This window comes from Hemiscyllium ocellatum, chromosome 37, assembly GCF_020745735.1.
Source record: "Hemiscyllium ocellatum isolate sHemOce1 chromosome 37, sHemOce1.pat.X.cur, whole genome shotgun sequence".
NCBI classification, from domain to species: Eukaryota; Metazoa; Chordata; class Chondrichthyes; order Orectolobiformes; family Hemiscylliidae; genus Hemiscyllium; species Hemiscyllium ocellatum.
In genome coordinates, this window is record NC_083437.1 from 23,862,289 (window position 1) to 23,878,617 (window position 16,329).

At 44.1% G+C, this 16,329-nt stretch overlaps 1 protein-coding gene across 3 annotated transcripts in view; it reads left to right on the plus strand.

Moving 5' to 3' along the window:
- Positions 1-16,329, plus strand: part of c1qtnf12 (C1q and TNF related 12) — a 91,933-nt gene that overhangs the window by 20,069 nt on the left and 55,535 nt on the right. The window contains exons 2-3 of one of the 3 annotated variants that reach the window (XM_060852123.1): positions 8,298-8,435; positions 13,920-14,036. In XM_060852123.1, coding sequence (XP_060708106.1) covers positions 8,298-8,435; positions 13,920-14,036 — 255 coding nt within the window. The remainder of the gene's footprint in view (positions 1-8,297; positions 8,436-13,919; positions 14,037-16,329) is intronic. The other 2 variants (XM_060852124.1, XM_060852125.1) reach the window with 2 other exon arrangements.

The window sequence follows — 16,329 nt, forward strand, 5'->3', positions numbered from 1 at the left end:
GGATGGTACTGATTTAGATAAGTCAAAAAGCTTGATTCAAGTTTTTGATGTAATTACAGAGTCATAGAGATGTACAGCACGGAAACAGACCCTTCGGTCCAACTTGTCCATGCTGACTAGATATCCCAACCCAATCTAGACCCACCTGCCAGCACCTGGCCGATATCCCTCCAAACCCTTCCTAGTCATATACTCATCCAAATGCCTCTTAAATGTTGCAATTGTACCAGCCTCCACCACATCCTCTGGCAGCTCATTCCATACGCGTACCACCCTCTGCGTGAAAAAGTTGCCCCTTAGGTCTCTTTTATATCTTTCCCCTCTCACCCTAAACCTATGCCCTCTAGTTCTGGACTCCCCGATCCCAGGGAAAAGACTTTGTCTATTTATCCTATCCATGCCCCTCATAATTTTGTAAACCTCTAAAAGGTCACCCCTCAGCCTCCGACGCTCCAGGGAAAACAGCCCCAGCCTGTTCAGTCTCTCCCTATAGCTCAAATCCTCCAACCCTGGCAACATCCTTGTAAATTTTTTCTGAACCCTTTCAAGTTTCACAATATCTTTCCAATAGGAAGGAGACCAGAATTGCATGCAATCTTCCAACAGTGGCCTAACCAATGTCCTGTACAGTCGCAACATGACCTCCCAACTCCTGTACTCAATACTCTGACCAATGAAGGAAAGCATACCAAACGCCTTCTTCACTATCCTATCTACCTGTGACTCCACTTTCAAGGAGCTATGAACCTGCACTCCAAGGTCTCTTTGTTCAGCAACACTCCCTAGGACCTTACCATTAAGTGTATAAGCCCTGCTAAGATTTGCTTTCCCAAAATGCAGCACCTCACATTTATCTGAATTAAACTTCATCTTCCACTTCTCAGTCCATTGGCTCATCTGGTCCAGATCCTGTTGTAACCTGAGGTAACCTTCTTCGCTGTCCACTACACCTCCAATTTTGGTGTCATCTGCAAACTTACTAACTGTACCTCTTATGCTCGCATCGAAATCATTTATGTAAATGACAAAAAGTAGAGGACCCAGCACCGATCCTTGTGGCACTCCACTTGTCACAGGCCTCCAGTCTGAAAAACAACCCTGTACCACCACCCTCTGTCTTCTACCTTTGAGCCAGTTCTGTATCCAAATGGTTAGTTCTCCCTTTATTCCATGAGATCTAACCTTGCTAATCAGGCTCCCATGGGGAACCTTGTCGAACGCCTTACTGAAGTCCATATAGGTCACATCTACTGCTCTGTCCTCATCAATCTTCTTTGTTACTTCTTCAAAAAACTCAATCAAGTTTGTGAGACATGATTTCCCATGCACAAAGCCATGTTGACTATCCCTAATCAGTCCTTGCCTTTCCAAATACATGTACATTCTGTCCCTCAGGATTCCCTCCAACAACTTGCCCACCACTGAGGTCAGCTCACTGGTCTATAGTTCCCTGGCTTGTCTTTACCGCCCTTCTTAAACAGTGGCACCATGTTTGCCAACCTCCAGTCTTCCGGCACCTCACCTGTGTCTATCGATGATACAAATATCTCAGCAAGAGGCCCAACAATCACTTCTCTAGCTTCCCTCAGAATTCTTGGGTACTCCTGATCAAACATTTGTCCTAACATTTATCTCTCCACCCCTGAGGTTCCCAGCCTCATTCCTGATGAAGAGCTTTTGCCCAAAATGTTGATTTTCCTGCTGCTCAGATGCTTTCCCAGCACTACTCTAATCTAGACTCTAATCTCCAGCACCTGCAGTACCCACTTCCGCCTACCATTCACCTGTTGTGCATTACCATGGCTGCTAGTTTAGCTCACTTGGCTGGACAGTTGGTAAGACTATGATAACTTGTTACATTATCATGCAAAATCTTTCACCTTGTAAGCTCTCCCTGTTCAAAATATGTTGTGGAGGAACTGGGGTGGACAAAGTCAGAAATCACATGACACTAGGTTACAGTCCAACAGATTTAATTGAAATCACAAGCTTTTGGAATGCTGTCCCTTCGTCAGGTGAAGCCATCTGATAAAAGAGCAGTGCTCCAAAAGCTTGCGATTTCAAACAAACCTGTTGGACTGTAACTTGGTGTCATGTGACTTCTGACTTTGTTCAAAATATGGGTGACATTGGAGATTGGATCAATCCATCAGGAAAGTAAAATCTGGGTGAAGGTCCTTCAATCTCAGTTTAAAGGAAAATAGGGCAATGGAATATTTTATTCCTTTCTGAGAATATGTCTGATGGCATCTAGGTCAAAACATACAGCAAATTAGTGCCTTGTAAAAAGATGGTTGGTGCCGTTTGCTTTGCATGTCCAAACAGGTGACACCAATTTCAATGTCTTCTCCATGATTGAGGGTTGCACAGGGTAGTGCTGTTTGTGTGTGATCTGACAGAACTGTGACAGATCATTGACTTTGGGTAAAGCCATTGTATCAATGTTTTACAAGTTCAAGTAAAATGAGCTAGACTCCCTGTAATTGTCTTCCCTGGATCCCAGCTCTTAACTGCTTACTCAAAGCATTGGAGGCTGAGGGGTGACCTTATAGAGGTTCATAAAATCATGAGGAGCATGGATAGGGGGACTAGCCAAGGCCTTTTCCCCAGAGTAGGGAAATCCAAAACTCTAGGGTATCAGTTTAAGGTGAGTGGGAATAGATTTAAAAGGAACCTAAGGGGCAGCTTTTTCACGCAGAGGGTGGTATGTGTATGAAATGAGCTGCCAGAGGTGGTGGCAGCTGGTACAATGACAGCATTTATGAATCAGAAGGGTTTCGAGGGAAATGGGCCAAATGCTGGCAATGAGGGCTAGATTAATTTAGGATATCTGGTCGGCATGACGGGTTGGACCAAAGGGCTTATATCCATGCTGTACATCTCTATGACTCGAGACATGTGAAAAGGCAATGTAACTTTCCACCCTTTTTATAAGATGAGCACAATCAAATTAGTATTTATTACTTGCAAAAGAAACAGAGTTTAGATCACAGATGTCATATTTTGTCAATTTCTCATATTCTGATGCTAGGTCTTAATTCATTTCCTCTTTGATTGATGCCTCTTTGGCAGATCTTGTGCTGAGTTTGCTGACAGCCTTTTGCAATCTAGCCCTGTGTTAGTGATGTGATTTATGAGCAGCTCATTCTGGCCTCATGAAGTAAAACCGTCAGATGGTTTACACCAAATAATATTGTAGTAAGTCTTTCAGCAGCGTGCAGACTGCCTCAAGCACGACAACCCTGTTTCTGTGGTGACGGAGTCAAAACCACAACGCCAGCACGATTGGAATGTATGTTGTACCTTCTCCATACAGGAGGGAACATGTGCTGTGAGGATCAAGCCACGTTGTTCCCCTGCTCACTATGTGACATGGATTGCTTACATTAAGACACTGTAATCAAGAGGATTATGTACAATTGTTCACATGACATGTGTTTTCCATAGAGCTGGGAGACGAATCATTTGAGAGAGAATGGCCACATAATGTCTGAGCTCACAAATAAGAGTGTTTGTGCTTGTGGAAGTTAATCTTAGCTTGTGGACGATGATCATTTAGTTTCATCCTTAAGAGAGTATCATTGGAGAGGGCCATCATATAGGGAGAATACTGGGGACAAAGAGGCAGCAATGGATTTGGATTTGCCAGAATGCTGTTTTGAAAGGTGATTCAGTGGTTAGCACTGCTGCCTCACAGTGCCAGGAACCCAGGTTCAATTCCACTCTAAGGTGACTGTCTGTGTGGAATTTGTATGTTCTCCCTGTGTCTGTGTGGGTTTGCTCTGGTTTCCTCCCATAGTTCAAAGATGTGCAGATTAGATGGATTGGCCATGCAAAATTACCCATTGTGTCCTGGGATGTGCAGGCTAGGTGGATTAGCCATGGGAAATGCAGGGTGACAGCGTAGGGGTGTAGATCTGGGTGGGGTGCTCAATGGAGGATTGGTAAGAACCAAATGGTTTGTTTCCACATTTTACGTTTCTATGATTCCAGTTTATTTATTGCTATCGTCATGTGTTCAGTTTGTACCAATTCATAAAGGGCACTGATGAAATGTTTAATATTATATAAACTGTAAATTAATGCAAGCTTTTAAAAAAAAATCACATTAGATTAGATTAGTTACAGTGTGGAAACAGGCCCTTTGGCCCAACAAGTCCACACCGACCCTCCAAAGAGCAACCCACCAAGACCCATTCCCCTACATTTACCCCTTCACCTAACACTACGGGCAATTTAGCATGGCCAATTCACCTGACCCGCACATCTTTGGACTGTGGGAGGAAACCGGAGCACCCAGAGGGAACCCACGCAGACACGGGGAGAATGTGCAAGCTCCACACAGACAGTTGCCTGAGGCAGGAATTAAACCCGGGTCTCTGGCGCTGTGAAGCAGCAGTGCTACTCACTGTGCCACAGTGCCACCGACATTTTTAAAAGAGAACAGATACTTCAGCAGATTTTGGCCAGCCTTGAGCTTCCAAGATGTTAAAACTCAGAACGTCAAGAATTAAACTGAGTTACTGTTAAAGTCATATACCAGGCCAGCATCAGATACATCAATGTTAGTCCAAAATAATGCTATTTAGGATTCAACTTTCCAATGAAATCAAGACAGTTTTTTTTCCCCACGATGATATTCAGTTTTAAATGCACATTTCAGAACCTGCAAATGAAGCAGGCAGTGCACGGATAAATATGGCTGACATCCACATCTTGGTGGAGTTGGTGTGAAAGAAAGTGAAGCTACATTTTGCCTAAAATGCATTGTGTTCTTTAAACTTCATGCTGTGATGTGGGTGGCACTGATGAGGCCAGCATTTATTGGCTATTTAAGAATTAACCACAATGGTGTGGATCTGGATTCCACTTGTAGACCGGATTGGTTCAGGGCAGCAGATTTATAAACTACAAATGGTCACCTTCAGCTGAGATATTATTGTTCGAAATGCACAGTTTCTTAACCTGAGAGAAACAAACCTGTAAAGGAGACCCAGACCTAGTGAGAGGACATACTCTCAGCACAGAGTCCCAAATCATCAGAATGGCACTGTACTGCAATGCCAGAGCAAGTGTGGTCTCCTGTCCAGCTCAGCTGAGTTACTTTGGGTGCAGAAGTAGTGTCCTGGCCTTGGGCCCAGAAGGCCTGGATTCACATCCCACCTGCTTCAGAGCAGGTTGAGTTAAAAAACGCTACACGCAAAGCTTTGTACTTCGTGACTATGCATTGCGGTAAATTTTTTTTCCCCATTTTGAGCCACTTTTCACCCACAGCGTTGTGGATATTCTGCAGTTCATCCATAGTTTCCAGAGGGTAGTGGGCCACAATACACTTTCTCCTCAGCACTGTTCCTTCAGTTGTGGATCTGTGTTAAAGGAAAACTTGTATACATGTAACGTCTTGTTCCCTTCACGCCCGTGATCAGCCCTATCCTCACAACTCCCACACAGGATGGAAGACTCTAATACCCATTGGAAATGTCACAAAGGTCGCAAAGGTTTAGCAATGTTACCAGGTCATTATGAGGGGCAACATGCAGTTGTAATGTCTCTAGACTAGTGTTCAGTTTTGGTTTCCTTTTTGAGGAAGAATGTAACGTCTTGTAATGCTGAGGGGTGTGTATAAAGAAGAGTTAGCTGACTGATTCCTGGGATGGCAGGATGACGTGTGAGGAGAGACTAGATCGGTTCAGACCATATTCACTGCACTTTAGAAGAATGAGGGGCAGGATCTCACAGAAACACGTAAAATTCTAACAGGACTACACAAATGTTCCTGATGACCAAAAAGTCCAGAATCAGTGATCACAGTTTAAGAATGTGGAGTTAGCCATTTAGACAGAGATCGGGAGAAATTTCTTCACTCAGAAAGTGGTGAGCCTGTGGAATACTCTGCCACAGAAAGTAGTTGAGGCCAAACATTGATGTAGTTCTTAGGGCTAAAGGGGTCAAAGAGTATGGGGAGAAAGCAGGAACAGGGGACTTAGTTGGATGATCAGCCAGAATCATATTGGAGCAGGCTCGAAGGACTGAATGGCCTACTCCTGCTAGTTTATATGTTTCTATATAACTGAAAAGCAAAGCTGGTTAGACTGTGGAAGTTTGCACTGATATCTCATACTGGTATGAGGGGATTTTAAATTCAGTTGGTTAAACAATCTAGAATAAAATGCAAGTCTCGTTAATAATCTTCATGAAACTACCAGATTGTTGACTTTTTAAAAAATCTGATTCACTAATCACACTCAGGAGGGAACATTACTGTCCTTGTCTAGTCTGACCTCCATGGACAGAGATATTCTTATTGTTCCTCAATTGCAGTTTGACCTTGAGGAGGCGCTGTAACATTCCCTGGGTGATCCTTCCACTGCCCTCCTTTCTACCCCGACCTTCCCACAATTCACCGTGGGGCAGGTCAGGCTGAGGGAAGCCTGCCACCCTTTAATCACTTGAAGCCCTCAAGGGTAATTTCTTGCCAACTCTAAACTTTGAGGTTGATGAAAGTGTTCAGGGTTTGGGGGATTGAGAGCAGGGCCATATTGGCGGCATGTTGTTCAAATGCCACAGTCCTTCCAAATGATATGTCCATCACTGTTCTCCTCACTCGAGAGTCCCTCCCTCCCTGACCTCACTGTCAAACATTTCCCCTTTCCCCCTCCAAGTCATGGACAGGGCCTCACTTCCCCCAGCTCATCATGAGAGTGTCTAACTCAGGCTGGACTCTGGGGATTGGTTGTAATCTCAGCTCTGAGCACTGGCAGTGTTAGGACAACAGAGCGAGTGGAGGCTAAGCTGATTGTCCTTTAGTCCTTCAAGTCAGAACTTCCTCTCAAGGGTGAAGATGGATGAAATCTCATCACCAGCCAAGTAACATTCCTCAAAGGGCAGGAGTGTTCTTGGGTGAGAGGGTTGGGAAATTCTGCCATCTGAAAAATCCTGTCCCACATGTTTCTCGAGTCACAGTTGAGTCCGGAATTGTCTTCTGAAATGGCCTGGTGAGTCACTGAGTCATAACCCTCTGGGTCGACTCCACTGAGCAGATAGGAGCAGTTCAAGGAGGGCAGCTCACCCCACTTTCCCAACTGTCATCACAGAGAGGCAATAAATACTCAAATCCCAGCAATAAAGGAAAACAAGCAGTCCTTAAAACAAATAAATGAGCTGATTTATTTGCCAAAGGGGTGAAAGTTGGCAAAGCAGATATTTCCAAAGAACACAAAACTAATTTTAGGTGAGAAAAGGAAGTCTAGCAGCTTTGTGAGGGATTTCAGGAAGGGGTCTTTACTGTTACAAGCATCCTGTGAGTCTGCAGCTCTGTTTAGGTTTAAGCTGTCTTAATATTACCTTTGTTTTTGTCAAATATTGCAAAATATTTCTGAGTCTGTCACATTCAACGTATCTGCAACTGTCAGCAAGAGGTCACTAGGCCTGCAGCAGTCTGAGGACAGTTAAGGGACAGTTAGCCATTTGAAAGCTGGTAATTCAGGACAGAGCAGTTTTACAGCTGCACAGTGCTCCATTATACATTCAGTCTTTCAGGTCCTGAACCACAAAGCGAAGCAAACTTGAAATGCCATGAAACCTCATGTTCCCTTCCCACCCATGATCAGCCCCATTCCCACAGCTCAGGCACAAGATGGTCGATTTTGTTTTCCCCAGGACATCTGTCCATAGGCAATGGAAAGGGGTGCTCCCTTTGACTGGGAATGTTCTTCTGGCCACCCCTTGGGTCTGAGGAGAGGCAGGGGATTGGGTTCGAGGGGCCCTCCCAGTTTGTAGGCACTAAGGGTTGGTGCAGCAGTTTGAAACAAGAAATGGAGCATGAAGGCATTTACCATTCATACTCTTCAAGTGACTTTGACACTGATGGGAATTTGTGGATAGATGGTGCAATATTTCCAAGTCCCATCCTTGGTTTGTTGTGTGGAGCACTGGCGATGTTACTATATTTGGTATTGAGAGGCATGGCCCATTATAGTGTGGAGATGCACAGGATCCCAGGTTCTTCTGTACATTTTTATTGAACCTTCACACCATTTTAAACAAAGTGCCATTACAGTGACCAGTGAGCAGCCTGTCAGAGCCCTCCCTGTTCTGCCTTAAAACAAGGTATTTTATTGGAATGCAGTTGGGATTCTCTTGAGGGGTTTTAATTGTCTGTGAAATGTTAGTCCTGAAAATAAATCGTCCCTTTACCTTGGCAACTGACTTTTTTTTCTCGTTTTACAACTTTTGTTTTATTTTAAATTTATGTTCCTTTTTATTTTCATTTATTTTCTCCATTTTTCCATCTCAAGGGCTCTTCCCTCCAGATCCCCTCCTCCAGCCGGGAGGGTGGAGAAACAGGACGTGGACTTCTTCATGACGTCCGAAGCCAGTGCCAGTCCATGGTCAGCCAACAGGTGGCACCCTCGTTGCAGGGTGAGACGACCCATGTGAGTTGTTCCTCTTCACCAGGTGCTTGAGGTGCCAACTTCCACCCCCCAGCCCATGGGTGGTCTGGCAACAACATTAGCTGGGGCACTTGAGCTTCACGCTTCTGGAGTGCACAGGCTTGGGTTTTGTCCGTACATTGGAACTGGACTGTCTCTTGCCCTTTCTCCCACCTACACTGCTCTGGCCTTTATCTTTTCCCTAATTGGGTGATGTTCTACGTCGCATCCTGTGCATTTATAAATTCAATTTTCATTCCAATTTTCTTACATTTTTTGCAAAATTAATTATCCCTGCAATTGAAAACAAGATTGTGCATCTCGAGAAGATACTAATTTCCTGACAAGCTTTAGATTTTAGATTTTATTTATTGTGAGGAGTGCCTGAGTACTGGAGTACGGTGACAGGCATACAGGGTCACCACTCTCCAGTACTGTCTTAGAATGCAGTAGTTAGAATTAAGGACAAGAGCAGAAATTAAAGAAACAGAAACAAAAGAAGAAAGGAAATGTCCAGATCACCCTCGCTGCAAGTCTTTGAGCCAGCCTCACCAATGCCACCTGCGATGGACCCACCAATGCCACAACCTGTTTGCCATTGTCTCCCTTAAAACTTTTCAGCTGTTTGACCCTCTATTTAAGAAAATATATCATTTTGTTGGAGGCAGTAGAGACAAGGTTCACTAGGATGATCCCTGGCATGGAGGGAATGTCTTATGAGCAAAGATTAAACAGGTTGAGATTCTGCTCACTGAAGCTTAGAAGAATGAGAGGTGATATCATTGAAACATACACAACTCTTAAGGGTCTTGACAGGGTGAATGCTGAAGGATGTTTCCCCTCATGGGAGAGTTCAGGAGCAGAAAGTGTAGTCTCAGAATAAAGGGGTGCCAAGTTAAGACTGAGATGAGGAGGAATGTCTTAGAGTCATAGAGCTCTACAGCATGGAAACAGACCCTTCGGTTCAACTCATCCATGATATCCCAAGCTAAACTAGTCCCACTTGCCAGCACTTGGCCCATATCCCTCTGTACCCTTCCTATTCTTTTACCCATCCAGATGCTTTTTAAATGCTGTAATTGTACCAGCCTCCACCACTTCCTCTGGCAGTTCATTCTGTACACGCACCAGTCTTCTTTGAGGGCTGAGTCTTTGGAACTCCTTGCCATAGAGAGTTGTGGGGGCAGAGTCCTTGTGTGCATTTAAGGCTACGATAGGTAGATTCTTGGTAAGTCGGGGAATCGAGGGTTGTGGTGAAAGGGCAGGAAAGTGGATGTGAGGAATATCAGATCAGCCATGATCCTATTGAAGGGCGGAGCAGCTCAAGGGGCCTAATGACCTGTTCCTGTGCCGATTCTTGTGACCTTATTTCTTGATGTCACTTTTCTCCCACATAGTTATGTCAGCATTATTTAATCATTAATTCCTGGCTCCGTGTTTATGAGGGTTCACTGCTGTTCAGTTACTCTCAGGTCTGCTGATGTTACACATCATGTTCAACCTTCAGCCAGCATAATCAGATGGAATCTAATCCACAGCCCTGGGTACACAAGATTTGCATAAAATACTAATGTACCGTCAGCTTAAAGAGTCTGACTTGCTGTTCGCTCCTGATGTAGCGGAAATTGTCATTCAAAAACAAGTCTTTGACTTTAAAAAGAGTTTCCACTCTTTGCGATTTGTACAGCAGAATCATTCTAAGGACTGAAGGAACCTGGTTGTTGACAACTTTTGGGCATAGGTGAAGCAGGATGTAGCAAATTGATGTGGACTGGCATGAATGGGTAAAGATTTGCTCTGAGGGGTCAGCTAAGGTTCAGTACATTTAGCTACAGCCCCTGTAAGTGGCTCTCTGATTTTAATTGCCATCTTGAAACCCTCGGTGTGAAATATACCTAAGTCGAGAGTGTGGTGCTGGAAAAGCACAGCAGGTCAGGCAGCATCCAAGGGGCAGGAGAATCGACATTTCAGGCAAAAGCCCTGCATTAAGAATTCCAGCATCTGCAGTCCCCACTTTCTCCTACTGAAATGTACTCGTGTGAACATAATGGTTATGTTATTAGATTAGCAACCCTGATGCCTAGGTTAATCCTTGAGGGTCATGAGTGCAAATCACACCATGGCAGCTTGTGGAACATGATTACAATGAACAAATTGCAAGGATGATTCAGGAGAAGAGTGAAAGTAATAGGGTGATTGTTATGGGGTCTTTAACTTTCCAGATATTGACTGGGAAAGCTATAGCTCGAGTATGTTAGATGGGTCGGTGTTTGTCCAATGTGTGCCAGAGGGTTTCCCGACACAATATGTAGACAGGCCAACAAGAGGTGAGGCCATACTGGATTTGGTTCTGGGTAACGAACCAGGCCAGATGTTAGAATTGGAGGTAGGTGAGCACTTTGGGTACAGTGACCACAATTCAGTGACTTTTACTCTAGTGATGAAGAGGGATAAGTGTGTACTGCAGGGCAAGAGTTACAGCTGGGGGCAGGGAAATTATGATGCAGTGAGGCATGACTTAGGATGCGTGGCTTGGAAAAATAGGCTTCACGGGAAGGGTGCAATCGATATGTGGGGCTTGTTTAAGGAGCAACTGTTGAGTGTCCTTGATAAGTATGTCCCTGTCACGAAGGGAGGAAAGGGTCATGTGAGGGAGCCGTGGTTTAATAAGGAATTGGAATCCCTTGTTAAAGGGAAGAGGGCGGCCTATGTAAAGATGAGGCGTGAAGGTTCAATTGGGACGATTGAGAGTTATAAGGTAGCCAGGAAGGATCTAAAGAGAGAGCTAAGAGCAGCAAGGAGGGGACATGAAAAGTCCTTGGTTGGTAGGATTAGGGAAAACCCAAAGGCTTTCTATAGGTATGTCAGGAATAAAAGAATGACTAGGGTAGGAATAGGTCCCGTCAAGGATAGTAGTGGGAAGTTGTGTGTGGAGGCTGAAGAGATTGGCGAGACACTGAATGAATACTTTTTGTCAGTATTCACTCAGGAACAGGACATTGTTGCTGATGCGAATATTGAGTCACAATTAATTAGAATAGATGGCTTTGAGGTATGTAGGGAGAGGTGTTGGAAATTCTGGAAAGGGTGAAAATAGACAAGTCCACGGGCCTGATGGCATTTATCCTAGGATTCTCTGGGAAGCAAGGGAGGAGATTGCAGAGCCATTGGCCTTGATTTTTATGTCCTCGTCGTCTACAGGAATAGTGCCAGAAGACTGGAGGATAGCAAATGTGGTTCCCTTGTTCAAGAAGGGGAGTAGGGATAACCCTAGTAACTACAGGCCGGTGAGTCTCACTTCTGTTGTGGGCAACGTCTTAGAGAGAATTGTAAGGGATAGGATTTATGAACATCTGAATAGGAATAATGTGATCAAGGATAGCCAGCATGGTTTTGTGAAGGGCAGGTCATGCCTCACAAACCTTATTGAATTCTTTGAGAAGGTGACTAAGGAGGTGGACGAGGGTAAAGCGGTTGATGTGGTGTATATGGATTTTAGTAAGGCGTTTGATAAGGTTCCCCATGGTAGGCTACTGCAAAAAATACGGAGGTATGGCTTTGAGGGTGCGTTGGAGGTTTGGATTAGGAATTGGCTGTCTGGAAGACAGAGGATAGTAGTTGATGGTAAAGGTTCATCTTGGAGTGCAGTTACGAGTGGTGTTCCGCAAGGATCTGTTTTGGGACTATTGCTGTTTGTCATTTTTATAAATGACCTGGAGGAGGAGCTAGAAGGTTGGGTGAGCAAGTTTGCGGATGATACGAAAGTCGGTGGAGTTGTTGACAGTGAGGAAGAATGTGGCAGTTTACAGCAGGATATAGATAAGCTGCAGAGCTGGGCAGAAAGGTGGCAAATGGAGTTCAATGTAGGTAAGTGTGAAGTGATTCACTTTGGTAAGAGTAACAAGAAGATGGGGTACTGGACTAATGGTCGGATACTTGGTAGTGTGGATGAGCAGAGGGATCTTGGTGTCCATGTACACAGATCTCTGAAAGTTGCCACCCAGGTAAATAGTGCTGTGAAGAAGGCATATGGCGTACTGGCTTTTATTGGTAGAGGAATTGAGTTCCGGAGTCCTGAGGTCATGTTGCAGTTGTATAAGAGTCTGGTACGGCCGCATCTGGAGTATTGTGTGCAATTTTGGTCGCCATACTATAGAAAGGATGTGGAGTCACTGGAACGGATGCAGAGGAGGTTTACCAGGATGTTGCCTGGTATGGTAGGAAGATCGTATGATGAAAGGCTGAGGCACTTGGGGCTGTTTTCATTGGAGAAAAGAAGGTTTAGGGGTGACTTGATAGAGGTGTACAAGATGATTAGGCGTTTAGGTAGTGTTGACCATGAGAACCTTTTTCCACGTATGGAGTCAGCAATTACGAGGGGGCATAGCTTTTAATTAAGGGGTGGTAGGTATAGGACAGATGTTAGGGGTAGATTCTTTGGTCAGCAAGTCGTGAGTTCATGGAATGCCCTGCCAGTAACAGTGGTGGACTCTCCCTCTTTATGGGCATTTAAACTGGCATTGGATAGGCATATGGAGGATATGGGCTAGTGTAGGTTAGGTGGGCTTGGATCGGTGCAACATCGAGGGCCAAAGGGCCTGTACTGCGCTGTATTTTTCTATGTTCTATGTTCTAAATCTGGAATTTAGAAAGCCCGATGATCATGAAGGTACTGAATTCTCTTAAAGTCCATCCGGTTCACTAATGGTACTTGAAGGAAGGAAATCTGCCCTCTTTCCCAGGTTGTTTGGTTATTAACTGCCCTTTGCAAAAGCCCAATATAGACCCCCAGTAATCAAATCCAGCTCCAGTGTTCCAAGTAATTTCTGCAGCTGCTGGGTGGACCTCTGAGCTCTGTGTGTGACAGCAGCTGGAGACACTGGAAGTGAACATATGGACTTGGCAATAGGTACAGGTGGATCCTTAGAGAGGCTGTGCAATTTTTTTGGAAACATTGTAAGCCAATGCAGAGCAAGGTACTGTGCCTAACAGCACACATATACCACGCAGCGACTGGAGTGGTTCAAGAAGGTAGCTCATCACCACCTACTCGACCATAATCAGCAATGGGCAATAAATTCTGGTGACACTAGTGATGAATAAAGAAGGCTTGTTGCCTCTTGCTGTTCTGGTTCATTTATTACAAATAACCAGTTGGTAAAGGAAGCAAACATCTGTGAGACATTCCCTCGGGAGTAACTGTGATCTGCATTGCGAGAAGAAGGGGAAATAATATATGACATGACCACGTAAGCAAAAAAAAGTAACAAACTGTATAGATGCGCAGCATTTATGAACCGTATCTTTTCAGCTGAAGTGATATTGTTAATACCTATGAAGCAATGGGCCCCAGTTTTTTGTTTTGATTACTTGACACTATTTTTAGCAAACAGCAGTACAACACCAGCTGAGAAAATGGCTAACAGGCTTCTGTCATACCCAGGCTACCCTACTGCCTGGAGAGATAATTTGTTTGTTTATTTCTAGCTCCCAGAAAATCGAGAACATCGTCCAGTGGACCCACACTCATCCTGGATCAAATTTGTGCAACGAGATGGAGTCAGGAAAAACAAGAAGTGCAAAGCTAACCGGAAGAAAGTATTGGTATTTTTCATGATTTGTTTTTGTCTTTACATCTGCTTTTTTGCATTCTTCCCTCCTCCCAAAGCTATAACTCTACTGGATTATGGTTCTGTGAACATCAGGTACCTCGCCTAATGTGTTTGGGCTGTAACAGTGAGTGTGGCATGATGTCACGGCTTAAGCCAATCCTCATATCTACGTGCCCCAACATTTAGCAGGCGTAGTTTGACGGCACTTGTGTATGGGAACCCTGGCCGAGTTAATTTTTTTCTTCCACATGCAGTGGATGTCGTCCACTTAAACATTAGCTAGGCTTTTGACTTGAGCAAGGCCTCAACTGGCAGCTTAGTCAAACATTGCGATCCAAGGGGTTCAGTAAATTGGATTGGGCTCAATATTTGCCCCCTTGCTTTTTCCAGTTTATTATTGTGATTTAGACACACATAGGATGCATGGTAAAGAACAAATGAACAAGAACCAAGAGTAGGCCACTTGACCTTTTGAGCCTACTCTACCATCCAATAAAATCATGGCTGATCAGATTTTAACCTCGACTATATATTCCTGCATATCCCCAATAGTCTTTCATCACCTCAGTAATCAAGCTTCCATCTACCTCTGCCTTAAAAATATTTAAAGATCTTGCATCCACTGCCTTTCCAAAGTCTCACAAACCTCAAGGAAAAATCAAAAGTTTGCAGATGATGCAGAAATTGGCCATTTGAAGTGAGAAGGAACTTACAAATGGTCGGGTAAGTTGGACAGAAAAGCGGGAAATGGAATTCAGTCCAGAGAAGTCTGAGGTAATGCAGTTTGGGATCCAGCAAGACATTGGAATATCTACAATGTTTGAGCATATTGAGTAGTGCAGAGGCACAGAGAGACCTTGGAGTGTACGTCCAAAGATCCTAAAAGGTATCAGAATATGTTGAAAAGGTTGGTTCAGAAGACATATGGCATGATTTCCTTAATTAATCAAAGCATAGAAAAGCAAAAGTAGCAAGGTTCTATTGGAAACAAACTGAAACTCAGCAGATCTGGTCACAACTATGGAGAGAGAAACAGGGTTAATGCTACAAGTCTGTTATGACTGTTCTGCACAGTACTTTGCTTCTAATTGAGGTTCTGCTCGACTGTGCCCAGCAATAGTTAGACCACAGCTTGAGTACTGCTTGGGCTCTGGTCACCACATGTCCGGGAACGGTGCACTGGAGACTGTGCAAAGGAGAGCTGTAAGAATGTAACCAGGAGGGTTGCCTGAGAGGAACATGGAGGCAGAGACTGTAGCCACATTTAAAATGGTTGTCTATTTGCTGAGCTGTGACCTAAAAGCCAGAGGTGGGATGAGACTGGGTATCACTTCTTAATCAGCACAGGCACAATTTGCTGAATGGCCTCCTGCGCCATAGATATTCTCTGATTCAATTGTTAGACCTGTAGCTTTGAGTGAAATGAGATAATTCAATTCATAATAAATGTGCGATTTTTTTAAAGCCCTTACATGTAGCAAACCACCTTTGACATTTCCTTCCAAACCCTGTGAGCTCCACCATTAAAAAAGGACAAGAGCAGATATCTGGGAATAAGACCACCTGAAAGCTCTCCTCCAAGCCTCACACCATCCTGACTTGGAAATATGTCACAGTTCCTTTTCTGTCATTGGGCCATCTGCTGGAACCTCTTTCCTAACAGTACTGGTGGTGTCCCTACATCCCCAGGACTGCACCAGCTAACCCCATTCTCCAGATCAGTTCTCACGGGTAATAAATGCTGGTCCTGCCACATTTCATGAAAGATTACATTTTGTAAAATGTTCCTTGTGTAAAATGAGCAAATAAGAGAGCTCATACTTACATTGTTAAGATCATAGAAGGTACAGCACAGAAGGTGGCCATTTGACCCATCATGTCCATACTAACTGTCCCCAGCTAGTCCCACTCCTCTTCCATTGCTGTGTAGGCCCTGCAGCTTTTTCCTCTTCACATAATGATCTCATTGCCTTTTGAAAGCAATGATTGACTCTGCTAAGCCAAACTCCATTGCAAATTCTAATTATTGACTGCACAAAGAAAAACGCTTTGTTCTCACTGTTGTTGCCTTTGCCAGTCATCTTAAACCAATGTCCTCTGGTATTTGTCACTTGCATTAAGGCTGCTCATGATTCGAACACATCTATTAAAGTCCTTCTTCTCTGAGCAGAAACAACCAGTCTGTTCTTTAGAGATGCCATACACTTTACTAATATTGTTAAGATGTCAAAAATAAACTGTGTTGTTGAAGATGAATTAAAGTGATTTTCATTGTAAATTGGTTC